Here is a 20003-nt window from a genome sequence, read left to right on the forward strand (position 1 = left end):
TCTTTACAGTGAGCTGAAGACAAACTGCTATTAAATCACATTCCACTAAGCACGAGTCCTCTTGGAAGCAGAAAGTTCCATTCCCTGCCTGAGGATGACCTTGGAAGCAAGTACAACTGCAGAAACAAGCTTCTGTCTGAAATAACTTTAAATGCATGTAGAATTTATTGCTCTTCATCTGTCTCAGACTTAATAAAGCAACCCAAAATAAGAGAGACAGAGAGGACAGAGAAACTGAATGATTGTCAAACATTCCGTTACACACTCATACTAAGTGTAATGACATTCCTCCTAATTTTTCATTGCATTGGGGCATTAAAGACAGAAATATGAGCTGCCTTGAAGTCTGTAAGAATCTCTTAATTCCTGTCAGCTAAAGGAACACCGTAAGAAACCACTGACAATTAAAGTTCCAGCCATAAATTACACTCAAGTAATTTGTGCCTCTCTATATAAATGCCTAATGAATACAGAATGCAGTAGCAATGAAGCTATTCTTAACTCTTCACCTACTGCTAGAGGTACTGCAGTAGATTCACCACTTTGATACCCCCTTCCCTTCCCCATGGAACTTAGCAGATCCTCATTTGTGAAACTAGTCTGACACCCCCATCTGACTCCCTGCATAGTCAAATTCAAACTGCAATGATGGCTTCCTCTGGCGAACAGCTGAATAAATGATTATAATATAAAAAAAGATAAAATCACTCCACATGAACTTCACTTTAAAATATTTTCTTTTAGCTTTTATGTTATAAGAGTACAAAATATCTACTGGGTTGTTATGCAGCTGCATTTTGTAATAATTTATTCTGCACAGGAACTTAAGGTTCTAATAAAAACTCACTCTGTTCACAAAAATTGTCTGAAATATTAAGATTGCTGGTTTTCTAAATAAAGTCATACAGAAGGAAGAAGCAGAGGACAAAGGCTACTGTGCTCTACTCTTCCTAAAAGTGAACAGTTCTGAGTTCTAAGCTCACTTTTTATTCTTTCAACCAATTGCCTTTATTCTGCAAAACAAAAAAGGAACATCCTTCTCCTGCTCAGTGTTTCTCCAGCCTCTGGCAAGCATGAGGCCTCTCTCAGGAGGATTCAATTGCAAGTGTATCCCTGCAGCTTCCATCTGCAGAGCCAAGGCAAGCTTCAGTTCACCTCACACCCCTGCAAGAGCCAGCTGTGCACACACTCCCTCTAAAGCTGCTTCAGGACCTCTGCTCTATGGAGAGCTGCATATCTGGTCCATCTATTTAATCCCAATGCTTCTCAACTTTCCCAGAAAGTACCCAGTGTCAGTTTATGAAACACATGGCTCTGCTACTTAGGACAGTTTTTGTTTTTCAACTTTACACATTTCCCCTTTTCCTCTGACAGCTTTTTTTAACCTGTTCTTTTGTCACAGCTCCACTGTAAGCAGGCAGCAGAATCCTGTGGGTGCTGAAATTATACCCTTCACCTCCAGTTCTGCTAATCAGCTTGAGAATTAGTGAAGTACAAGCACAAATCCTCAGCTCAGAGTTTTCTGCATACAGAAGCCCGTTTTGTTTTCCACAGGAGAGGAAATATGGAATCTGATGTATTTAACACTTCTCTTCATGGCAATGCAAAGTATGCTGCAGCACTGCCCGCATCAGTGACACGCTGCAATGCCACTATTTACTGGAGATCTTAATGAAATATGCACCCCTGTAGTTTTTCACAGTGCGCAGTAGAGACTGATCACAGTGCGCCTCCAGCATCCTTCCCTGCCTCATTCTCTCCTCCTTCTGCTTCTCCAAAATCTCTGCAATGTTTACACAGCCTCTTTTCCAGCAGCAAAGAAGGGGATGGATTCAGGCTGAGGTTGCTTTTTACAGTGCTGAAGCAAAGTACTGTGTGATATGGGGAGCAGCCACTCAGACCACGATGAATAATCCTGACTAGAGGGCCAGAGGAAGGAAGAGGAGAGACAGCTCCCTTCCTAGGCACAAGACAAATGCTGAGGTAAAAAATATAATTGCAAGTAGTTGCTAAAACTGCAAAGGTAACCTGGAAGATGAAACCAGTATTTCTTACTAGTGCAAGTCACCGTGTGCTGTTTGTGACACAGAGATCCCAGAACAGACTCCTGCCTGAGGCACAAGAACCCTCCTGGCACTTCCCACGAGAAAACAGAGAGGCAGAACCTTAGGTCAAATACAAAACTGCACCCTGAAGGGATCTGAAGACATGTTGTTACTGCAAGGGGTGATTTGATACTTTTCCTGCCATTTCTAAACTCCCTCCTGATCATGTATTTGGGACTTCTCCTTTATTCTGGCACTTGTTTTTAGTCAGGTACACAGCCAGGGCCAGAGGAGAACAGAAGTACTAGGATGGGAAGCAGAATTGAGACTTTCATACCCAGAGGTTTTTGGGACAGGGAAAGCACTCTTTGCAACACCACAGGTGAAGCCAGCAGTAAATCCACACCTATATGGCCAAGTCACATCTACTGCACATCACCTCATCCACAGCTCATCCAGGCCTGCTCTTACCCACTGTGGGAAACCCAGGAGAATGCTTTTCTTCTACGGCTGGGAAAAAGTAATTAAAGTGAGGTGGGTTTTTTTTTCAGCTGAGCTTTTAACACAGGATCAGATATAAAACACAGTTAAACTCAGCCATAGTAATGTGCAACTGCAAAAATTGATGTAAGCATGGAAAAGAGGTAGACACAATAGGTTCCTAGCACCCAATCCTGAGATGTAATCCAACAGTGAAAACTTTACAAATCCAAAGACTTTTTTTTGAGAATTAGTGAAGTTTTTAGTGAAGAGAATTAGTGAAGAGAATTAGTGAATTTTTGTTTTGTTTTGGTAAACCAGATCCAATAAACAAGTAAAAAACTTGTAAAAGGTCACATATAATTCCCAATAAGAACAGTCTTTTTCAGCCTGGACCATTTGTGATTTATCGGAACTCAACTGCACATTGGAACATTTCTTCTGTTCAGGGAAAGGGACACTGAATCAGAAGAAGTCTGTTGAATATCTGCAAGAGGAAAAGGTCACCAGGCTGATTATTTATAACAGCACTGTCACTTTTGCAGCTACCTATTTACTTGATTCACTTTACTCCATAAAATAATATAAATATATAATGAAATTGCAGAAGGAGTGGTGGATTTCAAGCTGTTCTCCCATCTCTTCTTTATGGCAAAAACCTTTATGAGAAAAGATGGCTGGAAATCTAGCTGGAAACTGTTAAATCTCCCTCGTGAGCAACACGGTTAATTTTATATTTGTAACATCAAAGCTTTACTTGCACTTTGTGAAAATCAGCCTATTACCAGAACTGAAGCAAAGAAACAACTGGATCAAGAGGTTATCTGTAATCTGAAAATACAAGTTGATGGTATTTGAAAGGGCAGCTGGCTAAAGAAATTGGTTTGTTCCATGCACATTTTTCTCCAGTCTTCCGCAAAACTAAATAAAGCAAAAAACCACAGTTACTACCAATTCAGATTGTGAGGAAAGATGAGATCATATCCTCATGGAGACTGACGATTCACACCCTGAGTGTAAGATAAGTTACAGCAAACCAGCCAGCACTACGGGATAGATCACTGCACAAAGTCAAACGCTATCAAGTGCAAATAATTTTAGAAGTTACTGTAACAGTACAATAACCAGAAACTGATAATGCCTAAAAGAAAAATGTAGCAGGTCAAAGTGCAGCAATTGTTGGCTCCCAGTAAGCATTTGGACCTGAGCTTTGTGGCAGTACAAGTTTACATAGGACAACCCAAAGCACAGACCTCTGTCCATGGCACAGACAAGAATCACATACCAGGGACTGCCTCCTAATGTTCCCCCAACATTCCCAGAATGTTTTGGGAAGCCCAGACAACAGGTCCCAGACTATTTCCAAGAAGTGAGCTTTGGGAAGCTAAGGCCAGGCCACTCTGGACACTCTACCTGGCTCCTCTCAGTTGAAGATGGTCTCACTTTAGTGAAACTTTTAGAAAGAATAGAATCCTTTTTGTCTCAAACTTTTCCATTTTTCCGAAATTAGGAAGATTTTTCAAAGCTGTGTCCTTCCCCCAGGTCATGCAGGAGCCTTTCACCAGGATCACTGCCAAACAGTAAGGCATGTTTTAATTCTGGAAATGCCTAAAAGCCATAAAGTATTTTTACACCATTAAGGAAAGGTTTTATCCCTACACACAAGCAGTAGGAGATAATAAAATAAACCACCTTCTTCTTATGGCTGCTTTAAGCCAATAGGAGAGTTAATACAGAGTCTTAAATATGTTTCTGTTTCCCCTTTCTATTATCTAGAGAAAATAATGTGATTTTAAAAAAACGACCTGTTAATATTTGCCAAAAGTATCTCAGTCTAAGTAAAATTTAATAAAAACTCAAGATACCCAAAAATGAATGAATATTATGAGCCCATCATATACAAAATGAAACTGGCAACTGATGCTGGAGAAAAGTATAGCAAGTAGCAAGAATCACTATGTATTATGGCTGCTAGCGAGGGTATTTTGTTAACAATTAGCATATAAATATCTAAGATTCCTAAATAAATGAACATTGGAAAAAAACAGCTATGGTTTTATATTCCATAGTTTTGAATGAAACATGCACTCCGCTGGGTTGAACAAAGTATTTTGTGGGCTTTGCCTGAAAACACTCCCCCTGTTTCAGAGAAAGCATGTGTTTCAGGCACGAGTTAGTCACATCCCAAAAATTCCATGTTCATTCACTGTTAAAGGAAGTTCTCACACACAGCAACAAAACAGAAACAAAAAGGCATGCTTTCAGAATATATGAAATATCACTGTGCTAATTTAAGGATAAAGTAGAAGGGAGGCACAAGGCAGCGCACATACTCATGTCCAACTTTCCCCAAAATGAGCCATTTTCGTAAAAAAAATCTGAACAACAGCTCAGAGACCCAAGACAGCTTCTTTAAGTACTCTGCTTGCCTGATATATTTATTTTTCCATTTACTTGTTGTTTTTAGAAAGGATTATATTCTGGAGATAACAGATGCCTCTGTAGTTTCATATCTGGATTGATTAAATAATAAATGAGGCTGACTAAAGCTAGGAGTTTTCAGTTGAATGAGTCAGCTTTAAATAATTTCTTAGAGAAACTGGCAGACTTCCTTTTCTTTTAATTGAGGTTACACACTGGAACCTCTGTGTTCACAGAATAAACATGATCTATTTCGCTCGTGCCTGTTGCAGGGAGATCTAAATGTTTTGAATCTATCACTCCCAAGGGTTTAAGTTGCACTCTAAGTAAAAGCTGCATTTCAAGTGATCTTCCGTAAAAAGCCCTGAATCAAAAGCAGCTTTTGTGCTGGACAAGAGAGCTATTGGGAGACAGATCTTCCTTTTAGCTCTAAAATGTACTATTTTACAAAAGACACAGCTGAAGAACAATGGCTTGAGAATCAGATATTTTTTCTGATGTGTGATATAAAAGATATTTGTGCATGACACCTATTTTGTATTCATCACATGCTTAAACACATGCAAAAGACAAAACAAATTTTAATTGGAGCAATCTTATTTACCTTTGGCAGGAAAGGGCAAAGGCAGCTAACTAAATAAAATTTTTTAATTATAGTATCATTTCTGCATTATATTTGGACCTCATAATTTAATGCACATCACTTTCCTAGAAAAAAAGCATAAGCTAGCTGATACTCAGCTGCTTCAGAAAAATGAAGTTGTTTCATCTGGTCAAGTATTAACTAGAAACTCTAGTATAGTGCAGCAGTTTCCAAAAGACCTGTGCTTGAAACACCTTGGTCAAGTTAAGTGTAAGTACCTGTAGATGTGGATTGCTGAAATTCTTGAGACTGAAGGCTTTATATGAACATGAACAAAAACTGCGTACTTTTATTTCTTGCAGCAATACATGCCAAATGCATCAAAACAAGCATGCAGGAAGTCTGTCAAACCAGCAGCCTGCTGGCCTTATGCAATGCACATGTCAGCAAACACACTTTTCCATTTGGGTTTTTTCTACTGTACCAAATGCACTGGTCGTCTCTGGTGACTCTACCTCCTCTGCTGGCTTCTCGAGTGGTACCAGTGGTTTAGGATACCTTACGGCTACAACGAGTTTTCAAAAGCAAAACAGCAATCAGTCATTATTTAAAATCTTCCAATCAATAGTGGAGCATCTGCCAGCAAGAAAAGATCTTTTATAAATATTAAGACTGGATTTCTGTGGGTTTTACATCAATTCCACTTGATTGTTTGCAGGGCTTTCTCTGTAAAAAAATAAGACAAAGTTTCTGCATTTAAGCAGACTAGAACCTGCTTTAAGTTATGTGAACAAGTAAAATTTCAGAACATGGAAGCAAACCAAACCACAACAGAAAAATCATGGACTTTAGAAAACATTACCTTGCTGCAAGTGGTTAAAAGGTAGACAGTTACAGCGGACATTTTCATAGAGCAGTTTCAGAATAGTTTTACCATGAGTGACCATGCACCAATATTCTTGTTTATGACATTAAACCTCAGCCCCTAAATTACCTAACAGTCTGGGTTCGAAGGGATTTAATGATCATCTAGTTCCAACCCCATGGGACAGCTTACACTAGACCCGGTTGCTTCAAGGCCCATCCAACCTGGACTTGCAGGAAAGGGGCACTCACAGCTCCTCTGGACAACTTATGCCAGTATCTCACCACCCCCATAGCAAAGAATTTCTTCCTAATATCTAATTCAAACCTACCCTCCTCCACTTCAAAGCTACTCCTTCTTGTCCTATCACTACATGTCTTTGTGAAAAGTCCTCTCCAGGACACTTGTAAACCCCACTTATGTGCTGGAATGTGCTACAAGGTATCCCCAGAGCCTTCTCTAGGCTGAACAGCCCAAACTTACTCAGCCCAGAGAAGCAGAGGGGCAGACACTGATCTCTCATCTGTAGCAGACTCAAGGGAAAGGCCTGAAGTTGTGTCAGGGAAGGCTGAAGTTGGACATTAGGAAAAGGTTCCACAGCCAGAGGGTGGTTGGGCACTGGAACAGGCTCCCGGGGGAAGTGGTCACAGCACCAATCCTCACAGAGCTCAAGAAGCGTTTGGACAATGCTCCCATGCACATGGTGGGATTCTTGGGGGTGTCCTGTGCAAGACCAGGATCTTGACTCAATGAATCTTGTGGGTCCCTTTAAACTCAGGATATTCTGTGAATCTGTGATGCATGAGGTTCAGGTATTAATGAAAATGAGCAGCAGAGCCTCAGTGACACTTTTCCTTCTGCATTCTGCCTTCATGAGAGAGCTTCAAGACTCGGGGCAAGAGGTGAGGGCTATATTTAAAAAAAAAAAGTTTCAAAAGCAAAATGCAGCTCATCCATCTGAAACACAATATTTCTTTCACCACCTGGTATTTTTGACATAGCAGTGAGATTGGTAACAGTCCTGGTGTAGGCTGCAATGGTCTGAAAGCATAAAGGAACTCACACAGGCAAGCCGGCAAGAGTTTGTCATTTTTACCAGCTTGACAGACAGGGCACTTCAAACTTATGAATTAGACACTTGCCAGCAGTCTGCCAGAAGACCTTTTCCTAGAATAGCAATCAAACACTAGAGTTAAAAAAATGTATTGACCTAGGTCACAGCAAGGGAGAGAGAAGTAGATGACACTGCTCCACACACAATGTGGCATTGACCTGCATGTGCTGGGTGTCTGAAGGAGAGAGGAAGAGAGAACTGTCCCCACCAGATGTCACGGTACCTGGCAAAGCACAGCAGCATGAACATGAGCCCCTGAGTTCCTGTTCTCCCAGCTCAGGGGTTGAGGGCAGTGCTCACCACAAACCTCACACTTGAACTGTGAAATGACTCTTCAAACAAGACAAGTACTTCCAGAAGGATGGAATTATGCTTTGTCGTGTTAGCACAGATTCAGTTCTAACAAAAAGAGACACTAAAATCCAAGCAGTCCTAAACCACCATGGCAGATGAACCAGTTTGTTCATATCAGCAAGAAGCATCTGACTCATGCAACAGAGGGAATCTTTTTCACAGGAGACTTGTTCAGAGTGCCTAAAAACCTCAGTGAAATCCACTCGTCTTTGATGACATTGCATCTTTTGAATTAACTTTTCTTTGTAAAGCTGTGGAAGTAGAGGCACATAGGCTCAAACACTCCCTAAGCTATTCTAGTAAACTGGGGAGCTCATAAATTTAACACCAGAACATAAGCCAGTGAGGTTTCTTCTGACACCAAATGAGATTTCACCCAACATTAGCTAAAACTTTGTGAATTCCTGAGATTCTGCACCAGCTGTCAGCTCAACTGAATGCAAGGAGGTGGAGCCTTTTACCTGCATGCTACGGTTTTGGGGTTTTTTTTTAACAAAAACAAGGTGCAGTAACTTGAACTTACAAACAGCTTTCTATAAGAATGTGCCTTTTTGGTCAGATTATTTATGTATCTCAGATTATTATGAATGGTATGACATCCCATGCCTTCAAAGAGAATCTAGCTAGAAACTGCATTCTCTAAACCTGCAAATTAAATTACAAAACCAGTTGTCAAGACTCATTGCTATGGTGTTTTTGCATGTTTTCCAGGTAATACACAACCTCACCAGGCAGAGGAAGAAGAAATTCCACTTCAAAAGACCTTTTATTTAGTAATCATTTCACAAAAGTCTTCCACTTAAGATATAAAATGCAACTGGGTGGTTTCAAGGAATTGTGTTCAATATACAATGTACATACATTATATAGTAAAAGCATCCATTTTGTGTATTATATACACACATACATATGAATTTTATGTGTATGTACAGAAAGATAGGAAAACAGGAATTGTTTTCCCATCTTTGCAACAAAATATGGGAAAATAAAGGATTATTTCATTGTCAAGACCTGAGATTTCTTAGAGGCCCTAGATAATCACTGTGTTAGTAATATTAATGAAAAGTAGTTAGATCTGGGCTCAAGAATATTGCAAAGCAACACATAAAAGACCAACAGTACCCTAGGAAGCAATAAAGACACAGCAGAAATGCCAAGTTCAGTATTTCTTACTTAAAGTCAAACCCTTTAGTATTTTCCCACCTCATTACCAGCCTTGGTGCACTGCACACAAGTGCATCTTTCATGAATCATCTCATCTCATACACTGGAAACCAAAGGTAGAAACCCTAAATATAAGCTCCTTAAGAAAGAAGTTCCATTTTCCTCCTAATGCCACTTTTGCCAATGGAATTTTGCTATAGAAGGTCAGAAGCATTAAATCATTCTCCGTATTTTCTGAAAGATTATACACTTTCATCTCCATCATGCAAGAAAGAAACAACAGAAATCTGATTATCTGAAGCCAACAAAACTAAGCCTCTCTTTACGGGGCACCACTTCTAGAAACAGAAAGCAGGACTACTACATTTGAAATCAAATGGCCTATTTGCTACTTCAGCGTTCCTGTAACCATGAAAATAGAAATACACAAATTACTTGTATTCGATTCCACATGTATCATCTCGGTCTGGTGTGGCTGACATGCTTACAAGAAACACAAGCTAAAATTTTAAAAACTGTTCCAAAGCTCTTTTTGGGAAAATGGGATACTTTATTCATCTTTCCAAGGTTCACAAGGGGAGAAAAAAAAAAAAAAAGACTTTAAGATTTCAATGCAGAAGGAAAACTAAATCCAGATGAGATTTGCAGCTGTCTTCAGAAAGAACAACTCAGTGATGTTTTGACTAAATTTTAAGGTAGTAAGATACAGATTACAGTCTAAATCAGGACAGTTTTCAAAATATTTTCTGGGAACTATTCTATCAAGATTCAGTTTCACAGTCTTCCCCCAGCTTCTACTATGCAAAATGCATCTGTGAATTTAAACTCAGGCTTTCAGCTCTCACATTCTCACAGACAGAGTTCTGTCTTCTGAAGCACTACAACAAAGAGCAGAATTTCAGTCAGTGTTTATTCACACGCTAGGCTGCTTATCCGACCTCTAGTGCCCGGTATCTGGAAGCTCCATAAACCAGCAGGTAATACAGGTGACAAGGTGATGGCAGGCAGGAACATACTCACAAACCTCTCCCCACCTACAATTTTCGTGACTACAGCACAAACAGATGTTTTAAGTTTCAAAAATGCTTCAGAGATTCACCTAACTTACAGGTAACAGCTACAGCTCACCTACCTGAGGACCGTCCTTGAGCGTAGCAGCCGCAGCAAAGGATGGGTTTCCCTGCAGCCTCTGCCATTAGCGGAGGCCACAGATAGGGTGTCCTGTCATATTTCGTGCTAGGGCAATTAGCTGCTGGAACTGCTTCCTTCTGGTGGTAGGCCTGGGAATGGGCTGAGGAACTTGCCCCATTTGGTTCTTGATGTGCCCAGGTCTCCCCATATTGCTGACAGCCTCCCCTAGCTGATATGGGGTCTGTTAGGGCACAGAAGAGGTAGTGAAGGAAGAAGGTCAAAACTTAACCCAATAAGGACTGTGTTAAGAAGGGTATGGACTAACACCTCCCTTTCCATAAAGAATTATGAAAAGATCACAGGCACAAAACAAGCTTAAGCACAGCAGCAAAACTGCATAGGCATTTCATGATCAAGGAGAGACTGATTTTTCAGACTCAAACAGAACATGGGAATTTACACAAGCAGTAAAGAAGAGAATTTGAAGGCTGTGTCTGGATCACTTTCATTGGAAATCAACACAAAAGTACAACCAGGGACCTCAGCTAAAGAATCAGCTGCTGGGAGCTACAGCATGCTGCCAACGAATGAGAGCATAGATAAGAAACCCAACATCGCTGAAACAGTTTTGTCTTGACTGAACTCATGATTCGTAAAGATCAAAAGCAACACAGGTCAATCAGAGAAAGTAGCTGGAAAGCAAGGCACAAATAGCTCTCCCCTCATCTGCTACTCACAACCTGTGTACCTGTGCAGGTCACTGCTACACAGTCACCATTTCAACAGCAGGAAAGAACAATCACACAAAATATTTCTAAACATAATGAAGCATTTTAAACACAGAATACAAATACCTAGCTCATAAAATTTTCTTTCAAGTGTAGCCCTTCTATCCACCTTGTCTTCTTGTGGCATTCCACAGCATTGAGAGTGATGATACATATCCAACACCTCTCTGCCCTTCTTCACACAAAATCTGAATTCCTTCAATATCAGTCCTCTACAGAAAACAGCTATGGGCAATAAATTCAAGATAGGGTTTTTCTCCAATTTCTATTTAACAGACTTACTAGATGCCCTTTTCAGTTATGATTTTTCTTTTTTATGAAGACATGAAGAAACAGAATTTCTTATAGGTAAAAGCCGACAGCTGTTACCGTGCTACAGTCTGGTAAAAAATATCCCATTAATAGAGCTGGCTAAAGGAAAAGGTTATCTACAAAAAAAAGTCTTATCAAGCTTGATGGGCAGATCAAGAATCTGATTCTAAGGATGAGGTCCAATGGTGCTATAACACTTTATTCAGCCCTTACTTATGAGACTACTAAGCCCACAACTGAGATTTTGCTGAAACAATCTCTCCAGCAAGAATAATGATTACAGTTCCAGGCACAAGTGAATTGCAGTTTCCACTAGTGGAATAAACTTAAAACCAACTAATAAGCTCCCATGCAGTAAAATGTCTAAATGCAAACCAATGCTGTTGTTACTTTGCTTCTTCATCCTGAACATCAAAAAGTCACAGCATTTTGCAGAATAGACTTTCACATTATAACTAGCAGCATCTGAGCAGCAAGATATTAAATACGACCATCTGTTGATTTACATCTGTATAAAAGTTGAGACACTATACTGAAATTTTAAAGTCTCATTTTGGTATCCACCACACAATCCTCCAGGTACACAGTTCCATTCTATTTAACCTGAGCAATAACCGATGAGACAGAAACTCAGACAAAAACCTCATGGCAAGAACCCTTCAGATGCTGAGAAGGATTTATTTGGGAAGAGTGTTAGTTGTTAGTATTCAAAAGTTAGCGTCCACTTACAGTTCAAAGCATTCTACCCTCGGCGTTGTAAAATAAATAAAACTGATTCACTGTCTGCAAAACAGAAGCGCTGCTGCTCCCAAAATGAGGCGTTTAAGCGAACTACTCTCACTCTGACTAGAAACACTAATGTTTATATGCAAGTGTGCTACAAACAAAACAAAGAGATACCTGAAAGGGTTCTGTCTCTTCACAAAAGCAACACTTTTACAGCTGACCCTCAGACCTGCTCTCTGCCCACCCAAATTTTCTTCCAGACATCTACACAGGAGGCACAAGGCACAGAAATGCCCTTTCCAAGGGCACGCTACTATCAAAGTCACAAAGAGGCCTAGATCAAATGCACACTGATCTCTTAAGTACCCGCTATCAGCTTCGCTGCAATAGGGATTGTAAATTACAGCTGAGGATCAGAACTAGAAGTAAGGAGGCTGTAATTAAGAGGATTTGGTTTTGTCAGGTTTTGATTTGTTTAAGGAACAGTGTCAAGTTGGCAAGAACAGTTGGATCAGACGAGAAAAATCACTGTGAATTACTTTAATTGGCGTTGCATAGCCCTGTCTTGAGAGATACATCTGTAAACCTTCCCAGCACATGCACACCTTCCCGAATGAGAACCGACACTTCCAAGAAGCAGCGCCGGCAGCTCTCCGTGCAGGGAAGTGTAACTCATGAATGAGCTCCCAGAGCAGCAGCAGCCCGGCGTCTCTTAAGAGGTCTGAAATCAATTTACTGCTGCCCTGGTGTCAGGGGGATTTTATGAGATACACTTTCCTACTCGCATTCCGAAAAATGGCCACCCGTGGCTTTCTGAAACACCCGGTGAGATGACAGACCCACCGAGGATTTGGCACACTGGGCCGATTTAAGTTCCAAAGGCGCTGAGGATGCTTCTGGAAACCAAATTACAGGTCGTGTGCCTCATCTATGCCCATTTACGCGAACAGACAGGGGCGAGCGCTTCTCGATGCCTCCTTCTGCTGGAGTTTCCTACTCGCCCGAAGGAGTCGCTTGGGCGAGGGCGGGAGGACCCCCAAACTTCGGAAGCTCAGCCCCCTCTCCGGCCCGGCCCTCCCACCCCCAGCCGGGCTCGGGGTGGGTCGCTGCTCACCTTGGGCGATGGCGATGGACTCGAAGCGGTGGAGCTCCCGCAGCAGGCAGCTCCGCTCGGTGGAGTGCAGGCTGTAGATGAAGTCGCGGGCCCCCTGCGCTGTGTTCAGCGCCTCCATCGGCTCCTTCTTGGGGTGGGTGCCGAGCGCCCGCGACCCCCGCGGGAGGAGCAGCCCCTCGGCGCCGCCCCGCAGGCTGCCCAGGCGGCGGCGGCAGCAGCACCGCGGGCCCCGCAGCGAGCCCAGGCAGGACGAGGGGACGGCGGCGGGGCCCCCCGGCCGCCCCAGCAGCAGCGCCGCCCGGCCGAGCCACGCCGACATGGAGCCGGGGAAGGGCGCGGCGCTCGGGCCGCCAGAACCGCCCGCGGCCGAGTCGCCCGGGCCGCGCTCCCGCGGCTGCTCCGCCGGTGGGGCCGGGCGGTCCGCGCCAGGCACCGCCCCGCCGAGCTCCCGCCAGCAGCGGCGGCAGCGCCGCCCCGCCCCGGACCGGCCCCGGCCCCAGCCCCGCTCCGCTCCGGAGCCTCGGCCGCAGGGCGGGGCGGAGGGGCCCGAGGGGCGGCCCCGCGCAGGCGCCCGCCCGGCCGCGCTGAGGGAGCGCGGCGGCAGCGCCCGGCGACCCCCGAGCGCCGGCTGGGTCAGCGCTCAGTGCCAAAGCCTTCCCTCACACCTACTGCTGTAGTGCCTGGGAGCTCACAGGGCTTCTCGCCGAGCCACGCTCCGGCAGCTCAGCAGGACAACAGAAATGAGGTTTCGCTTGTCTTTCCCGTTTTCCAGGCCCTTGCCTTAGAGTATTGTGGTGTTGCATCATCCGGTTTTAGGTTAAGTGCGCTTCGCTTGCATATAGCGGTTGTATTCTTTTAAATTAATTGGCAGGTATTCCACCTAACACACCCGGAACAGTTATTAAAAAAAAAAAAAAACAACAGAAAAACCCACCCAAAACAAACAAACCAAACCAAACCCATTAAGGACAGAATTTATATCTTGAGGGAAGTGATGTTGCTTAAAAATCAGGTTTGGTTTTAAACCTCTCTTAGCTTTGCTGCTACAAATACTATCCATGTGGTTAATCCACAATTGTTCACTGTTTTGTCAAAACACTGTATTCAAATTGTGTTAGATATTGTAATTAGGCTGTGAAGAACCTGCACAACCACAAGGGGCTCACATATTTTATGCCTAGTTCGTTTAATTCGAGGGTGACTTCAGAAGGCACTCAGAATTTACTGCTGTATCTCTAGCTCTTATGATACCAAAGGAAGCAGACCTATTGATGTCCAAGCTAAACAGAAAGTTTTAACTTTGTGTGAAAAAGCAGCATTTTCTTTCCATTTGCACGGCTGCAGAGTTAACATATGGTTAACTCTGTTAACTCATGATAAACAGAGGTGCCTTACCAAAGCTATGCATTCAAAACTATGGTCTTTACATATACTATGTGTCAGTACAGAGGGAGCAGAAAGTGAGTGCAGAAATGTAGAAAATAAGTTGTAAAGGCCTAGAATATAATATTTTAATTCTCACCCTGTTAGTGAAATAGAGATAGATGAGTATAGGCTACTATTTTCATTTAAGTGCATTTTTCCTATGCATCTGATAGAGCCTGCCTCTGAGAGAAGAGATTTTATTCAATTCTCTCTCTCTGCATACTCCTGACCCAGAACCACTAAGCCTTTGATGGTGTTCAGAACTTATCCTCCCAATTGTTTCATTGAAAAAGTGGAATCTTCTGCTACTCTTTGGGGGAAATATGGAAATCAGTAATAGTTTTCAATCCCAGAGAACTGTAACAACAATATTCATAAATCTGTTCCAAAATGCTGTTAAAATTTTGGTAACCAGATTGCTTTTACAGTAAAAATGCATGCTTCCACACAGAAAGGCAGGACATGCAATGGGTATACAAACACCTGAAAAAAATAAATGTCGTGTGAAAAATAAGGAAAAACCAAACTTTCCAGAGGCCAAGCCTTTGCTACTTCAATTTGATGTATTTCTGATTGTGTTATGTATTATATATGATTTTACATTCACACAGCTGGATTGCACCACACTACAGAGACAGAGCAAATCAGGAACACTGGCCTCTGGCAAGAAAAGAGACTTTATCTCTTTCCCATCACTGCAGCCCGTGACACACTGCTCAGAAATTACAAAAAGGGATTGCATCTGGATTATTCTCCAGGAGTTTTGACAAGACTCAAAACACTGCAGATCTTTTCAGGCACTGAAGGACAATGAGCAGGAAGTTTCTCGTGTAGCCTTTAGGTATTTGCTGTATAGGAATATTCACTCTATAGAGAGGTGCAAGGACATTATTTAAGTAGACAATATGCAATACTGTTAGGAAAATAAAAGTAATTACTTGTATTGGGATTGGGATCAGGGTTTAGCAGACAGTAAATTCTTCTGTGGCCATCAGCTGTGGTTTACACCTTTCCAAGCCTTTAAACTGCATTGAACAAATTGGGAAAATAAATGGCATTGGAGGGACTATTCTGCAAGGACAGGAAATTACCTAAATAACCTAATAGGTTTTTTCCATATTTTTTTGTTGGAGCTTTTATTTTGTGAAAAAAGGGAAATTGAAATCATTGGCTGAACTGACACTTTAATTAATCAGACTGTCTACTTAACTCTGTTCAGTGGGTGGTGTACAGTAACTTTCATTAGTCCCTGCCACTCCAGCAGGGCTTGAGAACCTGCTGAAATTCATATTTCTCACAATGTTCTGAAAAATGCAGAAGTTTCCCTGTATTTTTAGAGTTTTTGCTGACAGCCTAATTTTCTCCTAAATATGATTTATATTATGAGTGACCAAATTAATAGAGATGGCTTATACACCAACTGACAGAACTAGAAGGAAATTGTTAAAAATATTACACAGAAAGTTAGATAAGTTCAGCCTTAAAAACTGGAAGGCAGTTTATGTAGAAAGCAGCAGAAAAATACCAACCATCTTTAAGAGAATTCTGCAAGGGCTTCTAGGGACTGCAGAGCTGAGGCACAAGTCTTTTTGTGGACATTGGCAGGAAATATTTTGCAGCCCTCATCCTATATAAATAATGGGTGTATAATATAATATAATTATATTCTTATGTGGTCGAGTAATTCTATTTAGGATTATTTCTCTGCCCAATGTAAAGGTGAATATTGTTAGCTAAGGTGAGACCAAGATTTGAAGGTTGATAATCAATAACATAAATTGCAACTACACACAGTTTGTGTTTTACTAGTTAAGTACTATATTTTTATATAAAGTACTGTATTTTGACCTATGCAGGTCAAAATTTCTAGTAACTTGCAGATAAATAGCCCCGGAGAGCACAAACTACTTTTATTTTGCCTCACATTTCTGAAAAACAAGTGGCTCCTCTGGTCCTGCTTGACCAGCTAGGGGCTGACCCTCTAGTCCTTTGTGTGCTGGCAGGTGGAAGAATCCACAGAGTATGAAACACAACTGCTCACTCAAAAAAGGAGACCTGAAATATATTGATGATTTGCTAAAATAAAAAGTTCTATCTACAGTTTAAAATATTAATGTAAGACAAGTTTAGGAGGTTAAATTACCATTATTTATTGCAATAGTGCAAAAAAAAAAAAAGGAGTAAGATCCTACCATTTAGGAACAAAAGAAGAATTTGTAGTTGTCTTAGGATAATAATCACAGAATCACAGAATTTATTGGGTTGAAGGGACCTGAAAGACATCTCATTCCAACCCCCATGTCATGGGCAGGGATGCCATTCACTAGACCAGGCTGTTCAAGGCCCCTTCCAACCTGGCGTTGAACACTTCCAGGGACAGAGCATCCGTAATTTCTCTGGGCAACTTGAGTGCCCCACCACCTTCTGAGTAAAGAGCTCCTTCCTGACATCTAATCTAAGTCTTTCCTCTTCTAAAAGTTTAAAACCGTTGCCCATTTTCCTATCATGATCTGCCTGTGTAACAATTTGCTCTTCCAGCTTAAGAACCTAAAGGAGATCAAGTGCAGGCAGAGGATCTTTCTCACCATCACCACTTCCCTCCTTGCAGAGCTTTGTACTATCATATGCATTATAATATTGATAAATACTTATAAATTATTTGAAGACAATTTTTGGCTTAGACTCTACTGGCTTTGTGAGGGGCAGAGTTAAAGTTCTTCACAGTAACTGCTATGGGGCTGTGTTTGGGATTTGTGCTGAAAACTGTTGATAACACAGGGATGTTTTAGTTACTGCTGAACAGTGCTTACACAGTGTCAAGATCTTTTCTGCTCCTCATCTTTCTCATGTAAATTATTCCATGCTTTAAATGTTCAGGAAGCAGAAGGCACAATGTGAGGTTCGAACAAACCTGAACATTGTGGTAGACAATCACTGAAGTAAGCTCCCTCTGGAACACTGTGCCTGAAGGGGGTTAGTGAGGTTTTTTTTTAAATTATAAACATGGGGTTGTCGAATACAAGATAGCAAGTTAAACATATTCTGTCTCATCTGCCTTTCAGGGTAAATGCTTTCAGAATATTGTATTCAGCTACAGTGTCCTCATTCTAGGATAAATTGCAAATAGTTAAAAAAAATATTGGGAAAATTAGTAAAGGTTTAGAAAAATGTTGGTTGATAAGAGACTTCAAAGATCAATTTATTTATTAATTGGAAGTTTGTGAGTTTAACATAAACGTAATGTCTAAGACACTTCCTTTATAAAACAGTATTTTCAGCACACAATAAAATTATACAGTACAGTCACAGCCACCCATGTATATGGATGTATGGCAAATCTTGAAGCCAACACGAGTCAGAATTAGAGTTTCATTTAAGCAGTTAAAATAATAACAACTGGAACGACTTTCTGAAGGGTAATTTTCTACAGGATGGGATCTGCTTCATATAATAATTAAGTGAAGTCTTATCTTAGTCAAGCTCTTAACTCTGCTTAGACAATCTCTTAGTTCCTCTTTTGACTTTGAAGAGCCAAATATAGGTGTTTACTGTAATTCCTCCCACAGTTATAATATATGGTTTACAACATTTCTTCAAGTGAGTCCTGGAGCTTTTCACACTAAACATAATGGAAAATTTTGCCCTTTGTTCTCCAGTATTTGTGTTCTACTTGGAAAAGATAAAGATCAGAACATCCTTTGAAATAAAAAAAAAATATTGTGTTTGTGAATTGGTTAAGGTGAGAACACTGAACTGTTCAGTTAGTTAACTGCGTTAAAATGTGTCGGGGAATGTATGAAAGAAGAGAAATCTTCCAAAAGAGGTCAGGAATGTCAGAGGAAAGCAACATATATAGCTTACATTCATTGAGCCAACTTAGCTGTTTTCTATTTTATCTCTCCCAAAAAAGGACTGGGTGGTCCAAAATTTTCTCTGGTAATTTCTGATGTACAGAGGGTCTCCAGCATCAGTGTAAAGCTGTGACTTAGACACACTTCCAGGTGTGTAAGATTGATTTTTTGGGTCTATAAAAATGCTGAGCAGGGCATGGGGTGGCTGATATGTTCTGAGGAGCAAGCAGTTCGTGCCCAGCTCTGGAGCCAGCTGAACTCGTGGATGCCGTAGAGCGCCTTTGCCCAGCACCTGCCTCTGGCTGCTAAGTTCTGGGGTGCTGTGTCACACTAAGGATATTATACCATTGCCTTCCTTTGAAACATGAGAGAGAGATAAAGGTCTCAAAGCCTTACAACAAGCTGGGTTAGGGCCTTGGAGACATCCACCACTTTGCAGGGTGAAATGGATGAGATGACCTATAATGACCCCATCTTGATTATGTTTTGCTGTGTCTGAGGCTGCTGCTCCCTCATGCTTTATAGAACATCGCTGTCACCATTATCCACGTTGCCCCTTGATCCTGTTTACTTCTAATGAGCAAAGCTAATTAGTCACAGGAGATGAGAATTAAATACCACCAAAAGGGCAGCCCAAGCTGTTGTTCAGCCTATTTACACATTCAATGAAAGAGGTCATGAACAAAAGCTTTGTTACATCTCCCCAGAGGTTTTCAGGCAGTTTGACATCACAGATTTCTCTGCTTTCCTTGCTTTTCCTTTCCAGCAGCCTCTTACTTTCTTTGGCTCTCTCACTTTCTACTTTAGAAGTCTTCTACCCACACTACCCTGTTAACATACTCAGCCTGGCTGTGCCTGATCCGTTACTTTAGAAGAGCCCATGGCTGCTTTTCAGAGGCTTTCCCTGCTCCAGTTGCTACTTGTCGGTCCCCTCTTTTTCCAGAAGTAACCATGACATCTTGTGTTGAAGCCTTCAGTGCAATTTTCAATCTCCACTCCCTAATTTATTGGTAATTAGGTTGCTGTTTGAAGCTGCCTTGTTATACAAAAGCAAATATGATTATACACCGTGATAATGGGATGGCCCCTGTCCATAACTGTAAAATTTCACAGCCTAAACTCTTTTATGAAAATTCAATTTTAAAAATCACATGAGTTCTATGAATATAATATATAATATATAATTAACTCATTCTATCACCTAGATGGTTTTAAAGGAGGAAATAAATAGGTGTGAGGTGCCAAAAAATCCAATGCCTTACTGTAAAATTATTTGTATCCTCACTGGAAGCTTGAGAGTCATCTAAACCAGTGAATTAACTCTTTCCTGAACAAGGTCACATGTGCATATCCCCTCAAATTAAAAAAAAAAATTACTAATACTCAGAATGTATTAGAATCCACATTTAGATGTTTCCTGTTGAATAGCTGCTGTGCAGATTTAACTGATTAATTCATTCTGAAAGTGGCAATGAATATTTAATTACTGTCTGTTTAAATTTCAGACAATTTCCACTGTTTCAGTGAGATCATCAAAAGTTCTATTGCCTACAAGATTTATTTAATTGTTTGTAGAGGACATATAAATCTATGTAAAATAAGGAGATGTTTGATGACAGAAAGATGAGAA

At 41.2% G+C, this 20003-nt stretch overlaps 1 protein-coding gene across 3 annotated transcripts in view; it reads right to left on the reverse strand.

The window, feature by feature from the left end:
* The window catches only part of TMEM65 (transmembrane protein 65), a 31182-nt gene extending 17557 nt beyond the window's left edge, over nucleotides 1-13625 (reverse strand). Inside the window, exons 1-2 of one of the 3 annotated variants that reach the window (XM_038162837.1) lie at nucleotides 13098-13625; nucleotides 10159-10398 (exon numbers count right to left, since the gene is read on the reverse strand). In XM_038162837.1, the coding sequence (XP_038018765.1) occupies nucleotides 10159-10398; nucleotides 13098-13416 (559 nt within the window). In that variant the 5' untranslated portion in view covers nucleotides 13417-13625. Of the gene's footprint in view, nucleotides 1-6013; nucleotides 6095-10158; nucleotides 10399-13097 lie in introns of all 3 variants that reach the window. The other 2 variants (XM_038162846.1, XM_038162854.1) reach the window with 2 other exon arrangements.
* Between the last annotated feature and the right edge of the window lie 6378 nt (nucleotides 13626-20003).

The sequence above is a fragment of the Motacilla alba genome, chromosome 2 (genome assembly GCF_015832195.1).
Source record: "Motacilla alba alba isolate MOTALB_02 chromosome 2, Motacilla_alba_V1.0_pri, whole genome shotgun sequence".
Classification (NCBI taxonomy): Eukaryota; Metazoa; Chordata; class Aves; order Passeriformes; family Motacillidae; genus Motacilla; species Motacilla alba.